The sequence below is a fragment of the Siphateles boraxobius genome, unplaced genomic scaffold, assembly GCF_051911475.1.
Source record: "Siphateles boraxobius isolate OS27281-9 unplaced genomic scaffold, OSU_SipBor_1 9, whole genome shotgun sequence".
NCBI classification, from domain to species: Eukaryota; Metazoa; Chordata; class Actinopteri; order Cypriniformes; family Leuciscidae; genus Siphateles; species Siphateles boraxobius.
In genome coordinates, this window is record NW_027509219.1 from 13,810,528 (window position 1) to 13,832,384 (window position 21,857).

Sequence of the window (21,857 nt, forward strand, 5' to 3'; positions counted from 1 at the left end):
ATCCTTATAATCCACCCCTACAGCAAGAATTAAAATGAATGGTGACGTTTCGGATTATTTTACTTTAGAAAGGGGACGCTGACAAGGGTGTCCATTAAGCCCTACCCTATTTGCTTTATTTGTTGAGCCATTGGCACAGCTAATCAGAGATGACAATAGAAATAAGAGGAGTGATAGTAAAGGATATAGAACACAAGATATGTTTATACGCTGATTATGTGTTGTTGTTTCTCACATGCCCTGAACTCAGCCTTCCCAAAGTGATATATTCCCTTGGAAAATTTGGATCATACTCAGGATACAATCTAAATATACATAAACCCAAAATCACTCTTGTAATTATAATCAGAGTAATAAAATACGTATAGTGAATACATATTTAAATGGAATAAGTCCTCCATTAAATATTTGGATTTAAAATTCCGCCTGACTTATTAACCATTTATAAAATGCATTACTGCCTTATTACAGAAATCATAATAACAGACCTGAATAGATGGGTTCTCCTACCTTTAGATCTATATAATCGAATAGAGATTATAAAGATGAATATTTTGCCACGATTACTTTTTCTTTTTCAAGCTTTACCAGTGGACATGCCAAAAAGCCAATTTGATGAATGGAACAAATTAATATCACTCTTCATTTGGAAAAGTGGGCAGCCTAGAGTGCGATTTAACACTCCACAACTTCCTAGTGATCAGGGTGGGAGAGGACGGCCATGGTTAGATGATTATTATAAAGCAGCACAGCTAAGACACTTGGTTTGCTGGTGTAATGATGAATACTGTGCAAGGTGGAAAGGATTTGAACAGTCACAACTTCAATTACCCCTTCAAGCGTTATTGGGAGACAGAAACTTTCAGCAGACACAATCATATAATTTGAACAGCTGGACAATTCCCTTGGAAATTTGTATAAGGAACTAAGAAATTCTAAAACTGAAAGACAAAGAAGAATATTAAGATGGGTGGAGCATGACCTACAATTTAGACCAGCAAAGCTGAATCTGAGATTTAAACTATGGAGTTCACAAGGTAAAACATCTTTTTGCTTAATCTTTTCTGAGAGTGGGCTAGAGAGCTTCCAACAACTTTCCCAGAAATACTACTTAGATAAACAAGATTTTTTCAGAAATCTTCAAGTTAGACATTACTTCAACAAGAATATAAAGGATGTGGAAGAAGCTGGATCCACAATAGTGCAGATATTTATAGATGCATGTGGCGAGCAGTACGAGGCCGAGGGAAATGAGAGAACGACGCGAGGGCGGCGGCGTGAGTGATAATGAACGTCACCTGTGGGACGCCCTGGTCTTAGAGAGAAGAACAGGCCTGATTTTATGTTGTGTTTTGTTTCTGTTTTGTGTGGCCAGCAGTCGTCCGTGAGGAGCTGCTGGCTTATACTTTTGTTTTTGTAACTGAATTTTATTTTATTATTAAAATATTTGAATGTTCGCCGGTTCCTGCCTCCTTCTGCCCATAACATCTGAACACCCGTTACAATGCATATAAAAAGAAACTGAATAAGAAAACAGTATCAAGAATTTATTCTTGTTTAATGTCAACAAAAAACTACTCGACAACTTATGTGAAACAAAAGGCAGCCAATATAAGTATAAAAGAAGAAGAATGGCTAACTATGTGTAATACACAGATGCGTACAACAAGTTCAGATTCATGGAGGGAATTTGTTAGGAAAAATACAATAAGGTTTTTCATAACCCCCAAAGTAAAATATCTACAAACTGGGAATCAAAAGGCTGGTGAATGCTGGAGAAAATACGGAAATGTAATGGCTGACCATTTTCACATCTTTTGGGACTGTAACATAATTCATACCTATTGGCAGGATCTGAATAGAGAGATGAATGCAATAATGGGGTTGAATCTAGAATGTGACTTTAAAACAATGTACTTGGGCTATCATTCTTTCAGAAATAACAAAGGAGGACATGTATTTTTTTTTATATATTACTAGCAACTAGTAAGAAGGCCATTACAAGGGAATGGTTCAAAGAAGATCCCCCATCGGTATACGAATGGCAAGACACTGTAATTGATGTGTACAATATGGAATCTCTGCGCATTAGTTTGTTAAAAGTCATTTTCAGATTACTTGAAACAACGTCTTAATTGTAACATTTAAATTTACACTGTGATCTATAGAGTCAGAACTACAATAAATGATTTCAAAATTGTGAGATATAAAGTCATATTGAGATTTTGCGCATTAGTTTGTTAAAAGTCATTATCAGATATGCAGTCAAATATCACAATTTTGAGTTTATTTTTATTGTGATTCTTTATAAATCACAGTGTAAATTTAAATATTGCAATTGTGACTTTTTTTCTTGTAATTTTAATTCATATCTCAGAATGTGACAAACTAATGTGCAAAATCTCAAAGTGGCTTTACATCCCACAATTGTGAATTTGTTTCTCGTAAATGTGACTTTATAAATCACATATACGTAACTTCATATGTCGCAATGTGGCTTTTAACAAATTAATACATGATTTCCCCCATGTGTGTTTTAGGATTTTACATTATACTATCCACTTACTGCGTGTAGTATAGAAACATCAGTAAAACAATAGTGCTTCCAGTGACATATGAATCCAGGGTTGTGCATCACAGCAGTCGGAGCACTAAGGGATCACAATTAATTTTGCCTGATCCTAAATATGGCACACAGGACTGTTCCACTTCCAGATTGGGAGAGATCCCCGCCAGGGAGTGGATACGGGCTGAGCGGGTCCGCCAGCTTTACCCTCAATATGTCAGTGTTGGTGCTGTGGTCCACTTGTTCCTCTCACCCTCTGTAGTAAATGAACAGACACAGCCTGTCTAAAATAATGACTCGGGCTGTCACATCAAATCAAAAGATGCCATCTCAATCTGCGAGGGTTGTGAGTGAGACGCAATGAGACGTATCTCAGGCCTCCCTTTTATCAGCAAGGATTTTAAAGGTTTCTTTAGAGAGAAACTATAGCCTTAAGTTCGCTGTAGGAGTGACTCTTGCTTTGATAGGAAGAAACAGTAAAAGAAAAAATGGTTTGGAAAAACATGATGACGAGTAAATGATAATGGAATGTGAACTTGTGGGTGAACTATCCCTCTAAATCAGTCTCCAAACTAATTTTCCCCATTCGTCATACAATCAACTGAAGATGTGATAACCATAACAATACATACAATTATACAACAAAGACATTCAACCATACTTAACTCACCTCTCGGTGAAATTACATGATCAGCTAATGTTTACACAATCAGCTAATGGAGGCTGTGTCCACATTTCCCAGCAGCAATGTTTATTTATTTGATAGAAAGAAAGAAAGAAAGAAAGAAAGAAAGAAAGAAAGAAAGAAAGAAAGAAAGAAAGAAAGAAAGAAAGAAAGAAAGAAAATATGCATACTCAGGTGCTACTCACAGCAGGCCTTTCAAGACACAAAAATGGTATTATGGCAAGAAGATGGATCTGACAACCCTGTTGAATTCAATATTTCTATAGTGCACATGAGATTTGTCATTCACTGGCTATTTTTTTTCCCCTTCATATCAGAATAAAAAAGTGTTATTCTGGTTGTTCCAGGCTCCGTGAGGCTGTGATAATGGATTGGATGAAATATTTCTATCCTCTACTGTCTGTAATGACTGCTGTCAATGAATTAAATATTACACTTAACTCATGCCAAGGTGACAAATGCCTAGAAAGCTTTCTATTTCACTGGAAAAAGTGTGTGCTCCTGTTTCTTTATTTCCAGGAAAATTACTAATTTATTTTCACTTCTCCCTTTATTATGTTTGGAATGTTCTAAAATAAACATTTGTGAAGAAGAAACTTTTTAAACTTTAACTGTTCTGTATTGGAACATAATAATAATAATTCATTTAGTGCTGGATTTTCTGAGTTTCATATAAGAGATGGCAATAAAAAGAAGCCAATATCAACACCAAACAGTACAGCACATTGCCAGAATGTATTCGTAATGGAAATATTGATAATTACCTGAAATGATTGACGCCAGGCGAAATGCATCTGAATGTCGATGAGGCGTCATGGGTTCATAAGGAGATGGCTCATAAAAATCCTCACCTAAAAAAAGACATAATTATAGACTATTAAAATAATGTTGAGCACTGTACATACCCACACACAACAATGCTGAACTGCATTTGTATGCTAGATTAGTAAATTGTGCTACATTGTTGTCACATGTCCTTATTATGTTGTATGTTTATTTCAATGTGTGGCATTCAATTATCATCTGAGAATCCAACTTTGTATTAAAAAATGCTGTCGGATAAAATAATAAGCCAAAATAATAAAAAACTAGTATACAATCTCAGCTTATATTTCTTACAGTTCATACATCACCCTGAAAATGGAAGGTCAAGTAGAGCCTTAAGTAGAGTAAATATGCTCTGTTGTATACTGCACATTTTTGGTTCATGGTATCAGGTCATCTATAGTTGTAGTACACACTATGCACTTACACCATACTCTATGTACTTTGCCATAGAATGTATAAATCTACTGTTGTACCAAATGGGGCAATTACATTATTTAATTAAAAAAAATGTTTGCTACACGTAAGCATTTGCTACAAGTACATCATCTAGGTACTCATAGTGCACCAGGCCTTGCTGTGTATTTTAAGGCCTTGTCCAGATAAATTTGTTTTCGTTTGAAAATGTATCTTTTTCTCTCCGTTCTGGCCTTCCTTCCACACTGAGACGGTATTTCTGTCCTCAACGATGAGTGTGTGAAGATGTCAAAATTAAAAATTAGCCAGCCTTTGCCTGCAGTACTCCCTTCTGAAAGTCTCTCGGGAGCTTTAATCCAGTGTTCACAATCATTCAATGTAATTCACACACCTGCATACTAGCAGGGGGCACTTGGATCCTCTTTTCTATTGGGGAATGCGGATCATTGGAGTATTTAAGCTGTGTCAGTCTCGTTTTATCATACCGCAAGCTTCACTGTCACACAGCAGTTTCTGAGGCGGATGGGGTACACATGGATGTGTGCACATGTAGAGATTTGATGAAAGATGGCATATGTCTTCAGACGGTCCCTAATTCACATTAGATCACTAACATGGAACAGTGCGTATTAAACATCACTCCACCTGCTGACCGAGTGTCAAGGATTCACTCTGCAGTTAGACAGACAGATAGAATTGTATGAATTATCCTAACTAAAATGAATAGACCAAAACGTCTGGTACAATTAAGTCTGAAATTAAAATGACTTGATTATACATTTAAAGACATCTGAAAAAAGGATTGGAAGGATTGGAAACTTGCACAGCAGATAAACTAGAAATATGAAATAGTAAAAGGTCAAATAAAAGAAAAGCCTAGATTAAAAAAATATGTCTGTAAGCAAAGGAAAAATATATTTAAAAATGTTTTTTTACAAAAACAAAAAAAAATTCAAAAAGGAAAAATGTTCATTACACCTCACATTTCTGTATACATATTAATATATTTCTTTAATATTTTGAAAATATTTTCCATGGTAAAAATTATATATTTTTAAAAGTATTAAATAGCATTAAAAATCTAATTATCTGAAATTTTAAGATACATGACCAAAAATATCTAAGTTAATTCTGAAATTAAAAACATATTCACCATATAAGAGGTGCATTCAAGTCATTGTATGTATGAATTGCAATATTTTTTTTTTAATAAATTAATATATCCTGAGAAAAATGCATCATGTCATTGACCCTAAAGCTTAATATACAAGGGTGTTTTTTTTGTATTTTTTTTTTTGTATACAGTTATAAGAATAACTGTATACATGAAACAGTGTCTGCAGGGCCTGTATCATGACATTATTTAAAAACGTTATCTGGAGATGGAAAGTCCAGTTACTTTTACCCAAATTATAATAGACATAAAAGGTCATAAAAAGTCAACAGAGCATAGGTGTGAATGATTGATGACCTTTTTCTGATATGGTACGCTAATAATGATTTTACATTCGGAAAAATCACTGGAGTAAACAACATCCCAAGGGAATGAAAAATCTCAAATGAGATCTCTTCAATATCTCAACTGTTTCCCCAATATTGACAATAAGATCAAATGGAGAACAAACTGAGACATCTGCTTTCATAGATGTTTCCACTGAAAGCAAAAACAACTTGATGTCGAGATGGTCACATTTGTGTCTATTTCTATTACTCTTAAGCAATTTTACGAGCAGCATCAGAGAAAGTTTATACTTCAATGGAACATCTTCGTTACATTTCCTGAGCTTTGACAAAGCAGCCTCTAAGTGATCAGCTTTTCCTTTGGGAGTCTGTCTTATTTTTTCTCTTTGTTGTGACTGAATAGTTAAGTTTGAACTTGACAACCCAATGCACAGTATGAAGCTGTTTTAAATGGCACATACTAAATGTACAGAACATAAGAATTAGCATATGTCCTTTCCCAAGTGACATTTCAATCTGAATAAGAGCTCCATCTTTCAGTCGCTCTCCCTTAGCCGTTCCTTCACCTGCAATCATCGCAATGTGAAGTGAACTCTGATGGTCATTTGGAGAGACAACCTATTACATGAGTCCACAGGGAGTCTGTCTCTGTTTTTTCCCTCGTGTCTTTCCTCCTCTCGCTCTTTCTTGTGTTCTGTCTCTTTGTCTCTGTTATGTGTCTGTCTCTTTTTGTCAGTAAGCCCAGCTCAGGAGTGCCGAGGTGACAGCTGAACAGACAAATGTTGTCTGACGGCTTTCTACTAGAGAACACTCACCGTCTCACTGTTGCATCAGGTGAGCGATGCCAAGCGGCTTCCACAGCTGCACGCGGACAGGGTTGGCAGGATTTTAAAATGCATTCCACTGCAGGGTTTGAATTTTTTCTTCAGCACTGGGTTTTAAAATGAGTGGACACAAAAGTAAATGGGGAAAATATAGCACTAGTCTCTCAAGTAGACAAGCTAATCATTAGCTTATCATTCCCACATAATTTTACAAATCCATATTTACCCTATTATCAAATGACTGATACTAGAAGACATTTATCATAATGTACAATGCGCTTGTAGGTACATGTAAGCATTACATATAGCATTTTAGCTTCCCTTGCAAAAAATAAGTTTATTCAAGTGTGCTATTAGTATACTTCTTTCAAACTAAAAATAAAAAATGTCTACTTTTTATGTACTCAGATATATACTTTATGTACTACTCAGAAATATACTTAAAATTACAATTAAGTATAGCTACTTGACTTATACTGACAGAAGAGTATAAGTTTAATTGGTATATTTACTTGTACTCAATCTTTTGATCGATATATACTTAGACATGCTTGTTTTTCTGATCTGACATCGTGAAGCATCGCAGACACAACGTCGGTTGTCGTCCACTATGACACACTATATGAGGTGAAACGTTCAATTCTTGCATCCCGAAGCCCATTGTCATTTACGAATCACCAAAGCACCCTACTTCAAAAAAATTGTGCCAAAATCTGGCTGATATTTTGTAGTCTGAACCCGGCATTAGGACACTTAATTATACTTTTAAAGGGGCAGTCTATGAGAATGACAGCTAGTGATCGAAATAGGTACTGCAGTCCAAATTCAAAATATCAGAGATCATCGTTAATATGCTCTCGTTCATAGAGATTTTTAGATGGATACCTGCTTTTTAGGTTGGGTAGAAACTGCAATCTCTGATCCAGTTTGTTTGCTGGCTGCAATACACTGTGTTTCCTGCCAACTGGCACCTTTAATTTTTTTTCGTCCCTCCTCAAAGGGTTCTGTCATATCTGTGAAGTGGACCAATAGGAGCACAGCAGCTCTGTACTAACCGATTCTGTGGGAATGTGGGCTTGATACCGTGCGGCTCCACTTCACGCTCACTACTTACTGTTCCCTTTCAAGGGAACTCGAGCTGCGTCAAGCGCTGTGGGAACGCCCCTGCGTTGTGCGTCATGAAGCACGTATGGAATCAGCCCAATGGAGAGATGGAACGTCATAGGCGGGTGACGTCATCGACCAGGAAACTATAAAGCACCCCATAAACACAAGCGCAACAGCTTTTTGTGCCTTCAGTCGCGCTATATGTGAATCTGTCCCTGTGTGAATATTGTCTGTCTTTACATACTCTGCACCACACAAACAATTTATATATATATATATATATATATATATATATATATATATATATATATATATATATATATTAAGAGAGATATGGCGAACGAACAGCAGTTTAGGAAGTGTGTCCCTCCCTGCTCGCGTTATTTTACGAGTGGGGATACACACGTTCTTTGTGTTGTTTGTTTGGGAGTGCAGCATGCCCAGTCAGCTCTCGAGGGAGCTGATTGTGAGCATTGCGAGCGTCTGCCATTAAGGACGCTCCGCTCCCGCCGGGCGCTCTTTGAGGAGAGCGGTTCGGTGCGCGCTCCCCGCGGTTCGGGTCCCGCTCTTGCCGAGGCAGAGCGACGACGCGTATCGTGGGGATCGCAGATGGATCTCTCAGCGGGGTTAGAGACGGGCTCTGCCTTATCTCTCCCTTCACCTGTGAGATCCAGTGCCTCGGTCCCGTGTTCGGGAGCACGCGCTGCGGTTTCTTCCGCTCGGGCTGAGGCACCAGTTATAAATGAGGGAGATGTGGAGGATTCGCCACCTTACACTCCCGAAAGTGATGAGCTAGTGGAGGTATTAACCCCTTACCAGTCGCCCCCCTTTTGGCAATCGAGTGCAAAATCACATACCCATAATAAAATGGTTGTTGCTAAGGAGTCCTTCTGACTACACACAAAACCAAGGTATCATTTAAAAGCTAACACTTGACAGTTTACTGTGAAATACTCAGAAGTGCTCTAGCAATTACTAATAGAGAGATAAAGCAGCTCAAAAACAATGCACAATTTTTTTTAATGTAAAATTCGGGATCACCAGTGATCCCTGCGGCTCAAGGGGTTAACAAGAGCTGTAGAAAAACTCAGCATTGTATGGCCAGTGACTAGACAGGAGTCTGTTTCTAAATCAAAATTAGATGAGAGATTTTTGCCGTCACGAGTGCAACCTCCACGCCGGTGCTTGCCGTTTTTTCCTGATCCCCACACTGAGGTGTCGAAATTGTGGAAAAAAAACGGTGTCATATAGAGTGTTTAGTCCCCAGACTTTAACATATTCTAATATTGTGGGGGCAAAATCATATGGTTATTCGGCTATGCCTCGCGTGGAAGAGACGCTTGCGAGTTTTCTCTCCCTTGAGGCTGCGTCATCTGTTTAGGCACAGGCATTACCCACCAAGCCTCTTAGAAATATTTCGGTTTTTGTGGGTAAAGCGTATTCGGCGGCGGGTCAGGCTGCGTCATGTCTGCATACTATGTCTATTATGCAGGCATACCAGGCTGACCTGCTGAGGGACGTGAGTGAGAGTGAGGAGGTCAGTGCTGACGTGGTTCGCGAACTGCGTCAGGCTGCTGATTTATCCCTGCGCGCATCCAAGCTCTGGTTGTCGCAGAAAGACATCTGTGGTTAAATCAGACAAATATAAAAGAAAAAGAAAACGATTTCCTTTTAGACACTCCTCTCTCCCCCCTGGGTTTATTTTGCGATGCTGTAAATTCTGTCATCGATAAATTCCAGGAGAAGGAAAAGCAAACAACAACCTTTAAGAAATTTCTACCTTTAAAAATTCATGTCCCTGGGGCTGCTGGGCGGGAGCAGCCCCGGCCGTCTGCGAGCTCATCATATAGGGCGCTGAAGCAGAGTGTCGCGTCTCGTGCTCCCCCTGCTGGACAGTGGGCTCAGCCGCGGCACTCTCAGCCGAAATCTCCCATTAATAGAACTGATCTGAGGACAGTTATATTAGCTAAGAAGGCTTCGGCTAAGAAGAAGTCCTGGCGCCACGGCGCGCAGGACACTGAGGGTGGTCCCCACCGAGGCGGAAAGGTGTTCACCTCTTTCTACGGTGCCCATTCTTCCTCGGTGCCCTCAGGGGCCCGTTCTGCCAACCCCGCCTTCATGCCGGGGCGCAGACGGTCCCAGCGAGCGATTTCCCGAGGGACCCTCGCTCCCTCTGAGGAGGGTTTCAGAGCGATTAGACCAGTTGTTCCCTGCCGGTGTGCCGTTACAGGGCGCTGTGTTTGCTGCTCAAGTTACACCAGAGGCTAGTCTCGAGAGACTGGTACCCTTAGTAGAATTTCTGGCAGAGTGGAAAAGCCTTCCAAAAATATCTCATTGGGTCCTGCAGACAATAGAAAGGGATTATGCTATCCAATTCAGGTGTCGTCCACCAAGATTCAGAGGGGTTCTGCCTACAGTGGTGGGCCCCGAGCAGGCTCTGGTTATGGAACAAGAGGTGAAAGCACTCCTTCAAAAGGAGGCTATAGAATGGATTCCTCCTCCCAGTGTGGAGTCAGGCTATTACAGCCGATATTTCATCGTTCCAAAATAGGATGGGGGGTTGCGTCCAATTTTAGACCTGCACCTATTGAATCGCTCGGTAGGGAAGCCAAAATTCAAGATGCTCACTATCAAGCAGATCGTGTCACAAATCAGATCCGAGGACTGGTCTGTCACGATAGATCTAAGGGACGCGTACTTCCACATTTCCATCCTTCCACAACACAGGAAGTTCCTGAGGTTCGCCTTCGGGGGTGAGGTGTACCAGCACAGGGTTCTTCCGTTTGGCCTAGCTTTATCTCCCCGCACTTTCACGAAATGCATGGACGCAGCACTAGTGCCCCTGAGGCTTCAGGGTGTTCGTGTCCTCAATTACATCAACGATTGGTTGATTTTAGCTCAGACAGAGACGATGGCGGTTCGACATTGAGATGTCGTTCTCGTTCATATCAGGAAGTTGGGGTTGAGGCTGAACGCAAAGAAAAGTGTATTATCTCCTCAGAAGACCACTTTTCTGGGTGTCGTTTGGGTTTTGGTTTCGATGGAGGCGCGACTCGCTCCGACCCGCATCGTTTCGATTCTCTCAGCTGTGAAACAAGTAAAGCTAGGCCAGATACTTACTGTAAAACAGTTTAAGAGACTGTCGGGTCTGATGGCAGCAGCGCCCGACGTTATACCTTGTGGCCTGTTGTACATGAGATCGCTACAGTGGTGGCTCAGGACCAAGGGATTCTCCCCGAGAGGAAATCCGCTCCGCACGGTCAAATTCACGCGGCGCTGCCTTCGTGCTCTGGTCATGTGGAAACAAACTTGGTTCCTATTCAAAGGGCCTGTGTTGGGGGCTCTTTGTCGTCGCGTAACGCTAACGACGGATGCTTCCCTCACAGGGTGGGGGGCGGTCACGAGTCGTCGTCCAGCCCAAAGGCTGTCGCAGGACCATCATCTATCACGGCATATAAATTGTCTAGAGATGTTGGCTGTGTTCCAGGCTCTGAAACACTTCCTAGCAGACCTGAGAGGTCATCATGTGTTAGTTCAGTCAGACAACACGTCGGTGGTCTCTTATATAAATCATCAGGGGGGCCTGCGGTTTCGCCGGCTTTACAAGTTGGCCCGTCAGATCCTCTTGTGGTCCCAAGGGAGGTTACTATTTCTGAGAGCAATGTATCTTCCTGGGTATTTGAATGTGGTAGCAGACAGGGGCCAAGGCAACGGGGGATTGGAGACTCCATCCCGAGGTGGTGGAGCTCCTTTGGTTGAGTTTCGAGGTGGACCTATTCGCTTCCAAGGAGACCACGCATTGTCATCTGTGGTTTTCCATCAGCCATCCAGCCCCTCTGGGGTTGGACGCTATGGTGCAGCCGTGGCCGAGGTCACGTCTGTTCGCCTTTCCCCCGATTGCTCTGCTACCTGGAGTTCTGGAGAGGGTTCGCCGGGACGGGGTCAGCCTACTATTAGTAGCCCCGTTCTGGCCTGCCCGAGTACGGTTTGCGAACCTGATTTCTCTCCTGGACGGCTCTCCCTTGGAGCTCCCGGTCAGGAGGGATCTACTCTCTCAGGCGGGCAGCATGATATTTCACCCCCGCCCAGTATTGTGGGCTTGGCCTCTGAGGGGGCCCAGCTCATGAACTCTGGTCTCTCAACCGAGGTTGTTGAGACCTTTCTTCACTCCAGAGCTCCATCCACGAGGAAGCTGTATGCCTTGAAGTGGAAACTCTTCACTTCTTGGTGTGGAGAGCACCTGCAGGACCCAGTTAACTGCCCAGTGGGTGCAGTGCTGGAATTCCTGCAGGAGCACTTCTCCACAGGGCTATCCCCCTCCACACTAAAGGTGTATGTGGCGGCACTGGCTGCTTACCACGTCCCTTTCAGTGGAGTTTCTCTTGGGAGACACCTGCTTATAACTCGTTTCCTTCGTGGCAAACTGAGGCTGAGGCCAGCAGTTCGTACGAGGGTGCCGGCCTGGGATCTGGCCATCGTATTAGAAGGTCTTTCCCTAGCTCCTCTTGAACCTATCGAAGAAGTTCCTGAGAAGTTTCTCACGTTTAAGACTATCTTTCTTCTTGCTATCTCCTCACTAAAGAGAATCGGAGATTTGCAGGCTCTGTCGGTTCACACTCGTGCCTGGAATTTTCGCCTGGCATGGTTAAGGCTTTTCTGCATCCTAGACCAGGTTACGTTCCCAAGGTACCTACTAATGTTGTTAGACCTACAGTTCTGCAGGCCTTTTTGTCCTCCTCCATTTCTGTCGTCTGACCAGGAGAAACTTAATTTACTCTGCCCTGTTAGGGCGTTAGACGCCTATGTCCACAGAACTGCCCTGTGGAGGAAATTTGGGCCACCCAAGAAGGGATGTCCCGTGTCTAAATAGAGAATGAACATGTGGGTGGTCGAGGCTATCTCACTTGCCTATGAGTCGGCTGGTCAGCCTTCACCTTTGGCTGTACGAGCCCACTCTACCAGGAGTATGGCGCCTTCTAAAGCCTTGCTGTCAGGAGTTTCCCTCAGTGACGTTTGTGATGCGGCTGGATGGTCTTCACCGCATACTTTCATTAAGTTCTACGACCTAGACTTAAGTTCTACCCCTGGGGCACAGGTGCTCTCGTCCTCTGTGCGCTAGTTCTCACATGGCGGTCACTTGGTCCTATGGCAACGTGGGTATTAGCGTTCCCACAGCATTTGACGCAGCTCGAGTTCCCTTGAAAGGGAACGTCTCGGTTACGTATGTAACCCTAGTTCCCTGATAGGTAGGCCTGTCGCGATAATCAATAAATCAATTAATCGCACGATAAAAAAAATTAGCTCGATAATTTTTCCGGCCGCGATAATTTACATTTGCATGCTTGTTTTGTTTTCCTCGTCTCTCTCTCTCTCTCTCTCTCTCTCTCTCTCTCTCTCTCTCTCTCTCTCTCTCTCTCTCTCTCTCTCTACCAAAGAGACTGGATGACAATATCAACGCTGACCGCCACACATTGATTTTCGAATGTTTTTTTTTATTATAATTTTTTTTTTTTTTACTGAGCCTATTTACAATCGTATTTGATTGCTGAGCGCCGTAGCGCGTCCCTCTCTCTCTCACGCGCGCGCTCTTTCACCCTCATATGAGGCGACATACCGCCGTCTAGGGCTTAAATCAAACTTCATTCACGCACACATAGGCCTATATGAAACACTTGCATACACATTAAGTAGTCAAACATACATGTATACTGCTGAATGCTCAAACTCTACACACACGGGAACAGATGCGCGCACACAAACTCTCCACGCACATATGAGACGCGCGCAAACACACAAACTCGCGCATACTCATATGAGACGCGAGCGCAAACACACGCACAAACTCGCGCACAAACTCAAAGAGACGGAGCACACACACACACAAACTGTCCGCGCACATACTCATATGAGACGCGAGCACACACACACACAAACTAGTGCAAATACTCATATGAGACGCTTGCTCAAACAGTATATGATGCATATGATTCTCAGTGTGAACGGAAGTCACACATGTGCATTATTGTTTTTGCTTTTTTTTTCATTTAAATAGTCTTTAGAAATAAAAGTTTATTGATGTTTGAAAAGGTGTACCAGCATTATTATGCCATTGACATCATTATTTTAGATGAAAATGGTCTCAGAACGACAATATTATCGTTTATGATCAATATTATCGTTTATCGCAATAATTTCTTGGGCAATTTATCGTCCAGCAAAATTTGTTATCGTGACAGGCCTACTGATAGGGAACGAGACGCTGCGTCATTCCACCATACTCCCGGCATTCCCGCTAGCGCTTCCTTCAGGCCTATCAGAAGCTGTTGCGCTTGTGTTTATGGGGTGCTTTATAGTTTCCTGGTCGATGACGTCACCCGCCTATGACGTTCCATCTCTCCATTGGGCTGATTCCATACGTGCTTCATGACGCACAACGCAGGGCCGTTCCCACAGCGTTTGACGCTGCGTCTCGTTCCCTATCAGGGAACTAGGGTTACATACGTAACCGAGACGTTTTCTACTTTAAAATATTTTAAAATGTTATTTATTCCTGTGATGTCAAAGCTGCATTTGCAGCAGCCATTACTCAAATTTGTCAAAAATCATTTTTGTTTACGATCAAAAATCTGTATGTCCTGATGGAGAGAGCTATCTAGTACAAAACAAACTGCATCCAAACATGGATCTAACACTATACAGGTGAGGCTCATCCTGTGCTTTCGTTTCACCTCACTGTTTTGCCATCCCTTTCTTCAGGATATGCACACCATTAAAAAAAAGAGCTTAAATCCTGAGGTGATGAAGATTAATATTTAAAATCTCTCCTGCGCAGGGAGCAACCACTTTGATGGATGTTTGTTGGAAGACCATAACCATAAAGAATCATTCCTCCACAGTCTACTTTCCACCCCAGTCTGTTCACTGTGAAAAGTGAAAAATAAACACAAAATCAATGAGCACATTATAATGGAGGAAGTAAACTCAAAAATCGCCTGCCCTCCTGAAAGAGAACTTATCACAAAAATGAATATTTGTAGTCAGGCTTCAACTGCGGGCTAATTCGCCTGTGTAGTTCGTCGTAAAAATACAGAGAGAGAAATTTTTAGAACGGAACAAAATGATGATAGCAACAGAGATCCCAATCTGCAGCTAAATCACAGTGTGCTACGCTTCACTGATGCATGTTGGATAATTGCTTTTGTATAATTGTTTGTGAAGGACCGGAGAATGAGGAGACCGCACCATTATCCTTAGACATTCAAAACATGTATGACCTCTACGACATCTCCTGACAACATTTTCAAATATTGTCACATCATTAGGCTCTGCAGACCCTTTTCATACGGTTACTGTAATGAGTTTATACTAAAACAAGAGATTTGCTGGTACAATCTTGTATGGTCATCTGTAGTCTCTTTCTCTTTTTTTCCAACTTCATTGGCATAAGAATAACAGAATATAGTTACCAATCCAATAGCAGTCCTTAAACGAGACATTTCTCTTCAATGCTGTCACCACAGCCTTTGTTCAGCATTGATGTTTGGGACACACACTGTGTCTAATAAGACTCAGCCCCCTTGTTAATACTCCATTAGGTCAGCAGGAAACAAGTAATTCAAGCAAAGCAAGCACTAATGTCCCTAAAGCATCAGCCACGACATTCAATATCAACCTGACTGAGCAAGGCCTTTGATCCTGTTCCAAATACACACGGGATATAGATACAGACTGTGATTCAATCCACAACATCCAATAGTTTATTTTAGAGACATCCTGTTAATAGACTTTAAGAGCATGAATATACACAACCTGTGTGTGTGTTGTTTTGCATAGCAATTCGAGTACAAAAAGTGTCCCCAGAATTGAGCTAAAACTGGCAAATCCTCCCTGCGTGGACATTCATAGACACCATTAAATGGAAAAATTATTCATGAATATGGCAAATCTTCTTCTTCTTATAATATGATTATTATTATTATTATTAATATTATGATTATTATTATTATTATTAATATTATTATTATTATTATTATTATTATTATTATTATTATTATTATTATTATTATTGTTATTATTATTATTATTATATTTTAATTGTAAAATGGGAAAATTTGTAATACTTATTTAAAATATATATTTAGATTTATATAAAAGCAATTAAAGTCTATGGTATGTCATTTACAACACATATACCTAATAAAATGCAACTGATCATAAAACTGTGCATTTTGTATGGCAAAATAAATATCAGCTTTTAACAGGAAGATTTGGTAACGCTTTTTAACACACAATTTACTGTATCGTTGTTATATTTGTTACATGTACTAGTAATAATCGTAAATTATGCATAATTACATGCAACTAACCCAAACCCTAATCCTAACTCTATAGTAAGTATACATGCTGTTAATCAATATTACTCAGTACTTAAGTGTATAATTGCACTGTAACAAGGGCACATTAAATCCAGATTGCATGACATTATGTATTGTTTAAAAAAACTACACTATACAGACCTTAGGTAAAATCTGAAGCAAAACCAGTTAAGAACCACTGAGCAGACTAAACATGAGACAAGGGGACCTTTTCTCTAAAATTAACTTGTAAGATAATATTAATACAGACGTCACAAAAGTCCTGTGAGACGTTTGAATGAACAGCTGCCTTAAATGCCTATTGTGCGTTTCAAAATTCTGTATATTAATTAAAGAAACAAACTTCTGTTTATCAAGAGCATTTGGCACTTCAGCCAAGAAACCTCTAGGGAAATCAATATGGTAATTAGGAGTAAAGATCATAGAGTTCTTAAGGAATAGTGCAGCCACAACATGTACACTGCAACACACACACTACAGAGATATGCTAAAAACCTGCATCAATAAATAGAGCTGAAAATACTTAAAAATCCTCTCTGAGACAACTGAATCTGAGTTATACTTGTGAAAGGGATTGCAGTCTTAGAAAATGATTGCACAGTCTTTCCTAATATTTTTTTTGTCTTCCCAACCTATTTTCACATACTCACTGTGTTCCTATACATCACATCAGAAATGCTTTATTTTTGAAACACTTATATATTTTAAAAAAGTTCATATATAAGAATACTATACTTTATATCATTAACCATTGCCATTATTAGACATGTTTTTCTCTTTGTGCCGAAAATTAATATGCACTAAGAATGCAACTACATCATATTCAATTAGAGATTGATGATCAATTACCCCAACAAAACCAGGGTCTTTACATTTTCCCAGAGAGATTAAATTGGAATCTCACCACATTGTCCTTTTTCCGTTTGCAGCAAATTGAAGCAAATTAGAGATTTGTGAGAGGGCTGAGGACAATAATCAGTCTCTGGACGGCTGACATATTTGAGTTAATTTAATTTCACTGGGCCGCTCCTCCTGTTCGACCCATTGATCACTTACTCCACCCTGATTCATTCACAGCTGGGGTATTAATCAGGCTCAAGTCTGGATTTACCTGATATATTCCTTAGCTTAATGCGACATTAGGAATACAAGACAACAAAGAAGATATTTGATTATGGGAACAAGACAGAAAAAAAGCCCCCAAAAAGTCTCTAATTGAGATCCTCATTGTTTTGTGCCTTTCTCTTCCTGTCTTTCTCTTCCTGTCTCCTGGCCCCCAAAATGCCGTTGTTGTGTAAATGAACGGCAAAAATGCATAAAAAGTTTTCCATTTTTAGTTGAAAACGGTAATAGGTAAACGGCCCCTAAACAAAAACCTGACAAAGTCCCTACCAGGTAATAAATAATGGGAATAAAGTGTTTAATGGGTAGGTTTAGGGGTTGGTGTAGGGGAGGGCTTTAGGGACAGGGACAAGTAAACCCCATCCATTTACGATTTTGATAATTCTAATCATATACACTGAATATGTTGTTCTCTTATGAGAGGTTCTATCATATTGCATAAGTATAGCTTACGCTATGGGTAAGATTCATCTTCTCGAGATATTGAAGCCAAAAAATTATCCTTAATTTTGTATTCATTGTCAACGCAGTGCAGCAGCTAGCAGACCTAGAGCAGGCCATCTCGCGTGCTCATTGGCTGCCCTGCGGGCAACTGCTGCAGCCTACCAGTGAGCCCGACGTGACGTCACGCCCAATAGCGTCACAGCCCGCCAGAATGGGTGTGGCTTAGCGTATAAACATAGGGGCTGTAGGCTGTCTTCCCTGATTTTTCGTCTCTTCAGCGAGCTCTTCGCATCGCTGGATCTGAGAGAAGCTACCGCCGCCGTCGAACAGCGAACAGCCAGCTTAGGACAGCGCTGAGGAAGCTGGCCGTCTTCGCCACCTTCAGCCATCCGTAAGAGCTACGCTATCCGGCGACGTATCCTTTACCTTGCTAAAACCTATTCTAAAAGAGCAGGGAGTGTCTTTTTTAAGACGCCTCGCACTTCCGGGGCTGCGAGCTCTGTGAAGTGCTTCCGCTGTCGATCCTGCGGGCTCGACTCGAAGCCTTCAACACCCCCCGCCCCTCCTCACCGACACGCAGCTGCCGCTCACGAGCCTCACTGCCGTCGCATCTGAAGATGAGGCTGAGGGACACGTACGAGCACGCGGCTAGCTCTCTTTACGTTACAAGAGAGCTACCCGTGTCCCCGTTCACGCGTCATGCAGAGCCCTCTCGAGCTCTCTGCATGACCCGGACGGGCATCATCTGTGTTACATGTAGGTCCCGTGCCCACTACTCGTGTCCGCGCCCTGGTACAAACACTGTTCCAGTTCTGCTCGACCACCGAGCACGCGGCTAGCTCTCTTTACGTTACAAGAGAGCTACCCCGTCCTCGCGTCCCCGTTCGCGTCATGCAGAGCCCTCTCGAGCTCTCTGCATGACCCGGATGGGCTTGTGCGCCACCGTCGAAATGTCTCGCCCTGTCAGTCCCCTTAGATAAGGCTACTGCAGCGGTGTATTTGGCAGCCAACGAGCTGGTAATGCAACCCGCTCGCATGCACACATCCGCCGTTCTCGCGGCGACCCAGAGAAATCTCAAGTGAGTATAATGTCAGGTTAAGAATGTAAGTTACGTGCCCGCTCACGAGCGCTCACGCTTACTAACAGACACATCGCCTCCGAAAAGACGAGCGTGTCCCACTGCGGCTGGACCGCCGTCAAAGTTTATTCCCTGTCAGTCCCCTTCAAACAGGCCACTGCAGTGGTTCAATTAGCAGCCAACGAGCCGGTTTGTTTACCCTCTCGCCTGCACACAAACGCCGTTTTCACGGCGACCCAGAAAAATCTCAAAAACAGTATAATGTCTGGTCCGGCTCATGCCGTCGGTGTTGTAAGTGTAGTGAAAGTGCCCACGCCCCAGTGTTCACCCCTACACATAAGCACTCCGAATCTCGCAGAGCACACTCTCATAAAGCGCAGAAAAGCCGCTCGAGTGTTGAATGTAAGAAATGTGTCCACAAGTCTGTGCCCACTATCTGCCCGCTCTGTTACACGATCAAGAAAGCAGGTTATGAATGTAAGTCTCGTGCCCGCCAGAGTGCGTTCACGCTTGCTAACACAAACCTCCCCCCTGCTCGCGCATCAAAAGTGACAAAAGAATGTTCCCCATCCCTTGTGATTGGGACATCTCACATAAATCAGCCGGTTTCGGCTTTTCAGCGAGCAGCCATTGCCCAGAACCAAGAGCGCGCGCTCCGCGCTTTCGGCTCAAGTTCAGTTTCACAAGCCCGCAAATGGCGGCGATCTGAACCTGGAGGCCATTCGCCCCCTAGCGGCTCACATAGCTGCGTGGGAAACTATCCCAGGGATTTCAGAATGGGTGCTGAGCACAATAAAGCAGGGCTATACACTTCAATTCATTCGCCGTCCCCCGCGCTTTCAAGCCCGGACCGCGACGATAGTGAATGCGGAAGTAGCACACCTACTTCACGCAGAAATAGCAAAGCTGCTGTGCAAAGGGGCGATAGAAAAGGTGCCGCCTTCTCTGAGCGAGTCAGGCTTTTACAGCCGATATTTTTCTCGTATCCAAGAAGGACGGAGCCTTCAGACCTATCCTAGATCTGAGACATTTGAACAAAGTGCTTGCGAAAAGGCAGTTCAAAATGCGTGCGACCAGGAAAATCCTCGCGCACGTTCGCCCGAGGGACTGGTTTATTTCTCTAGATCTGAAGGATGCCTATTTTCAGATTCAGATAATACCCCGTCACACGCAATTGTTGAGATTCGCCTTCGACGGTCAGGTATATCAACACACCATCCTGCCATTCCGGCCTGTCCCTAGCACGCCGTACATTTACGAAGTGCATGGACGCGGCGCTCGCCCCCCTGAGAAGTCAGGGGCTGCGAATAATGAACTATCTGGACGATTGGCTGATATTGGCACAGTCAGAGACAGAACTGCTGTCTCACAGAACAGTGCTTCTCAGTCACCTGGAAAGCTTGGGTCTCACGGTCAACTGGACCAAGAGCTAATTACTGCCCAGCCAATCAATTTCCTTTTTAGGAATAGAACTGGACTCGGTGACCATGACGGCTCGTTTATCGACACAGCGCGCGCCCTGTTCGCCACTAGCCGCATCTTTCAAGAATGGCAGCTTTCTCCCTTTGAAAACATTTCAAAGGATGTTGGGCTGTATGGCATCAGCTGCAGCGGTGCTTCACCTGGGCCTTCTGCGCATGCGCCCGCTCCAACGCTGGTCGGCCAGAAAATCAGAGTGACTCAGACCTGCATAGCGGCACTGCAGCCCTGGTTAGTAGCCGACTGGTACCAGCAGGGAGTGATGATGGGAACCATCTCTTATCGGAAAGTCATTTCGACAGACGCGTCCAACTCGGGTTGGGGCGCGCTGTTCGAGGGCAGACCGGTCTTCGGCCAGTGGTCAGACCAAGAGAAGTGTTTTCACATAAACTGTCTGGAGATGATAGCGGTCGAGAACGCGCTGAAGCGCTTCCTCCCGTTCATACAGGACCAACATGTTCTTGTCCGTTCGGACAACATGTGTGTAGTATCCTATGTAAACCGTCAGGGCGGTGTCAGATCCAGAAATCTCTGCAATCTGACGGAACGCCTCCTTATTTGGTCTCGCTGAGGGCGGCGCATGTGCCTGGCCATTTGAACGACGGCCCAGACAAACTGTCCAGGGACAATGTTCCCCAAGGGAAATGGTCCCTGCACCCCCAAACGGTCCAGAAGCTGTGGCGCCTATTCGGCAGAGCGGAAGTCGACCTATTTGCGTCAAAAGACAACGCTCAATGCCCGACGTTCTTCTCGAAGGACGGGGACGCGCTGGCCCAGGTTGGCCCAGCCTCCCGCTATATGCTTTCCCTCCGGTCTCTCTGTTACCACAGGTGATCAAGAGAATCAGGGAAACGCGCCACTCGGTGCTCCTCATAGCCCCGCGTTGGGAAAATCAGATTGGTTCCCGGAACTAGCACGGCTGTCACATACAGCTCCATGGCCGATTCCGATGAGGGCAGATCCCCTCTCTCAGGCTTGCGGCACGATCTGGCATCCCCATCCAGAGCGCTGGTCTCTGCACGCATGGTTGATCAACGGGTACTCGTTGCCCTGCCAGAAGGAGTGATGAGCACGATCACGCAGTCTAGAGCTCCTTCCACGAGAAGGCTCTACCCGTCTAAATGGTCGGTGTTCTCCGGATGGTGCACCGACAAAGGTCTGGACCCACGGACATGCGGGGTGGCGCATCTGCTCACCTTCCTATAAGAGCTGTTGGATAAGGGGAGGTCCCCATCCATGCTCAAAGTATACGTGGCGGCTGTGGCAGCGTTCGCAGAATCGAGGCACGGCCAGTCACTGGGAAGACATGAGTTGGTCGTCCGCTTCCTTAGAGGAGCTAGAAGGATGAACCCACCGCGCCCCCCGTCGGTTCCTATGTGGGATCTTTCATTGGTCCTCGAGGCCCTGAAAGCCTTTCCATTTGAACCACTAGACTCCGTGGGGTTGAAATATCTATCAATGAAAACCGTCTTT

General features: G+C 43.2%; 1 protein-coding gene across 3 annotated transcripts in view; it reads right to left on the minus strand.

Annotated features, from left to right (window-relative positions):
• gfra2a (GDNF family receptor alpha 2a) overlaps positions 1-21,857 on the minus strand; it is a 134,583-nt gene that overhangs the window by 87,310 nt on the left and 25,416 nt on the right. For all 3 annotated transcript variants that reach the window (XM_077224514.1, XM_077224513.1, XM_077224515.1), the window contains exon 3: positions 4,016-4,102. In XM_077224514.1, the coding sequence (XP_077080629.1) occupies positions 4,016-4,102 (87 nt within the window). The remainder of the gene's footprint in view (positions 1-4,015; positions 4,103-21,857) is intronic.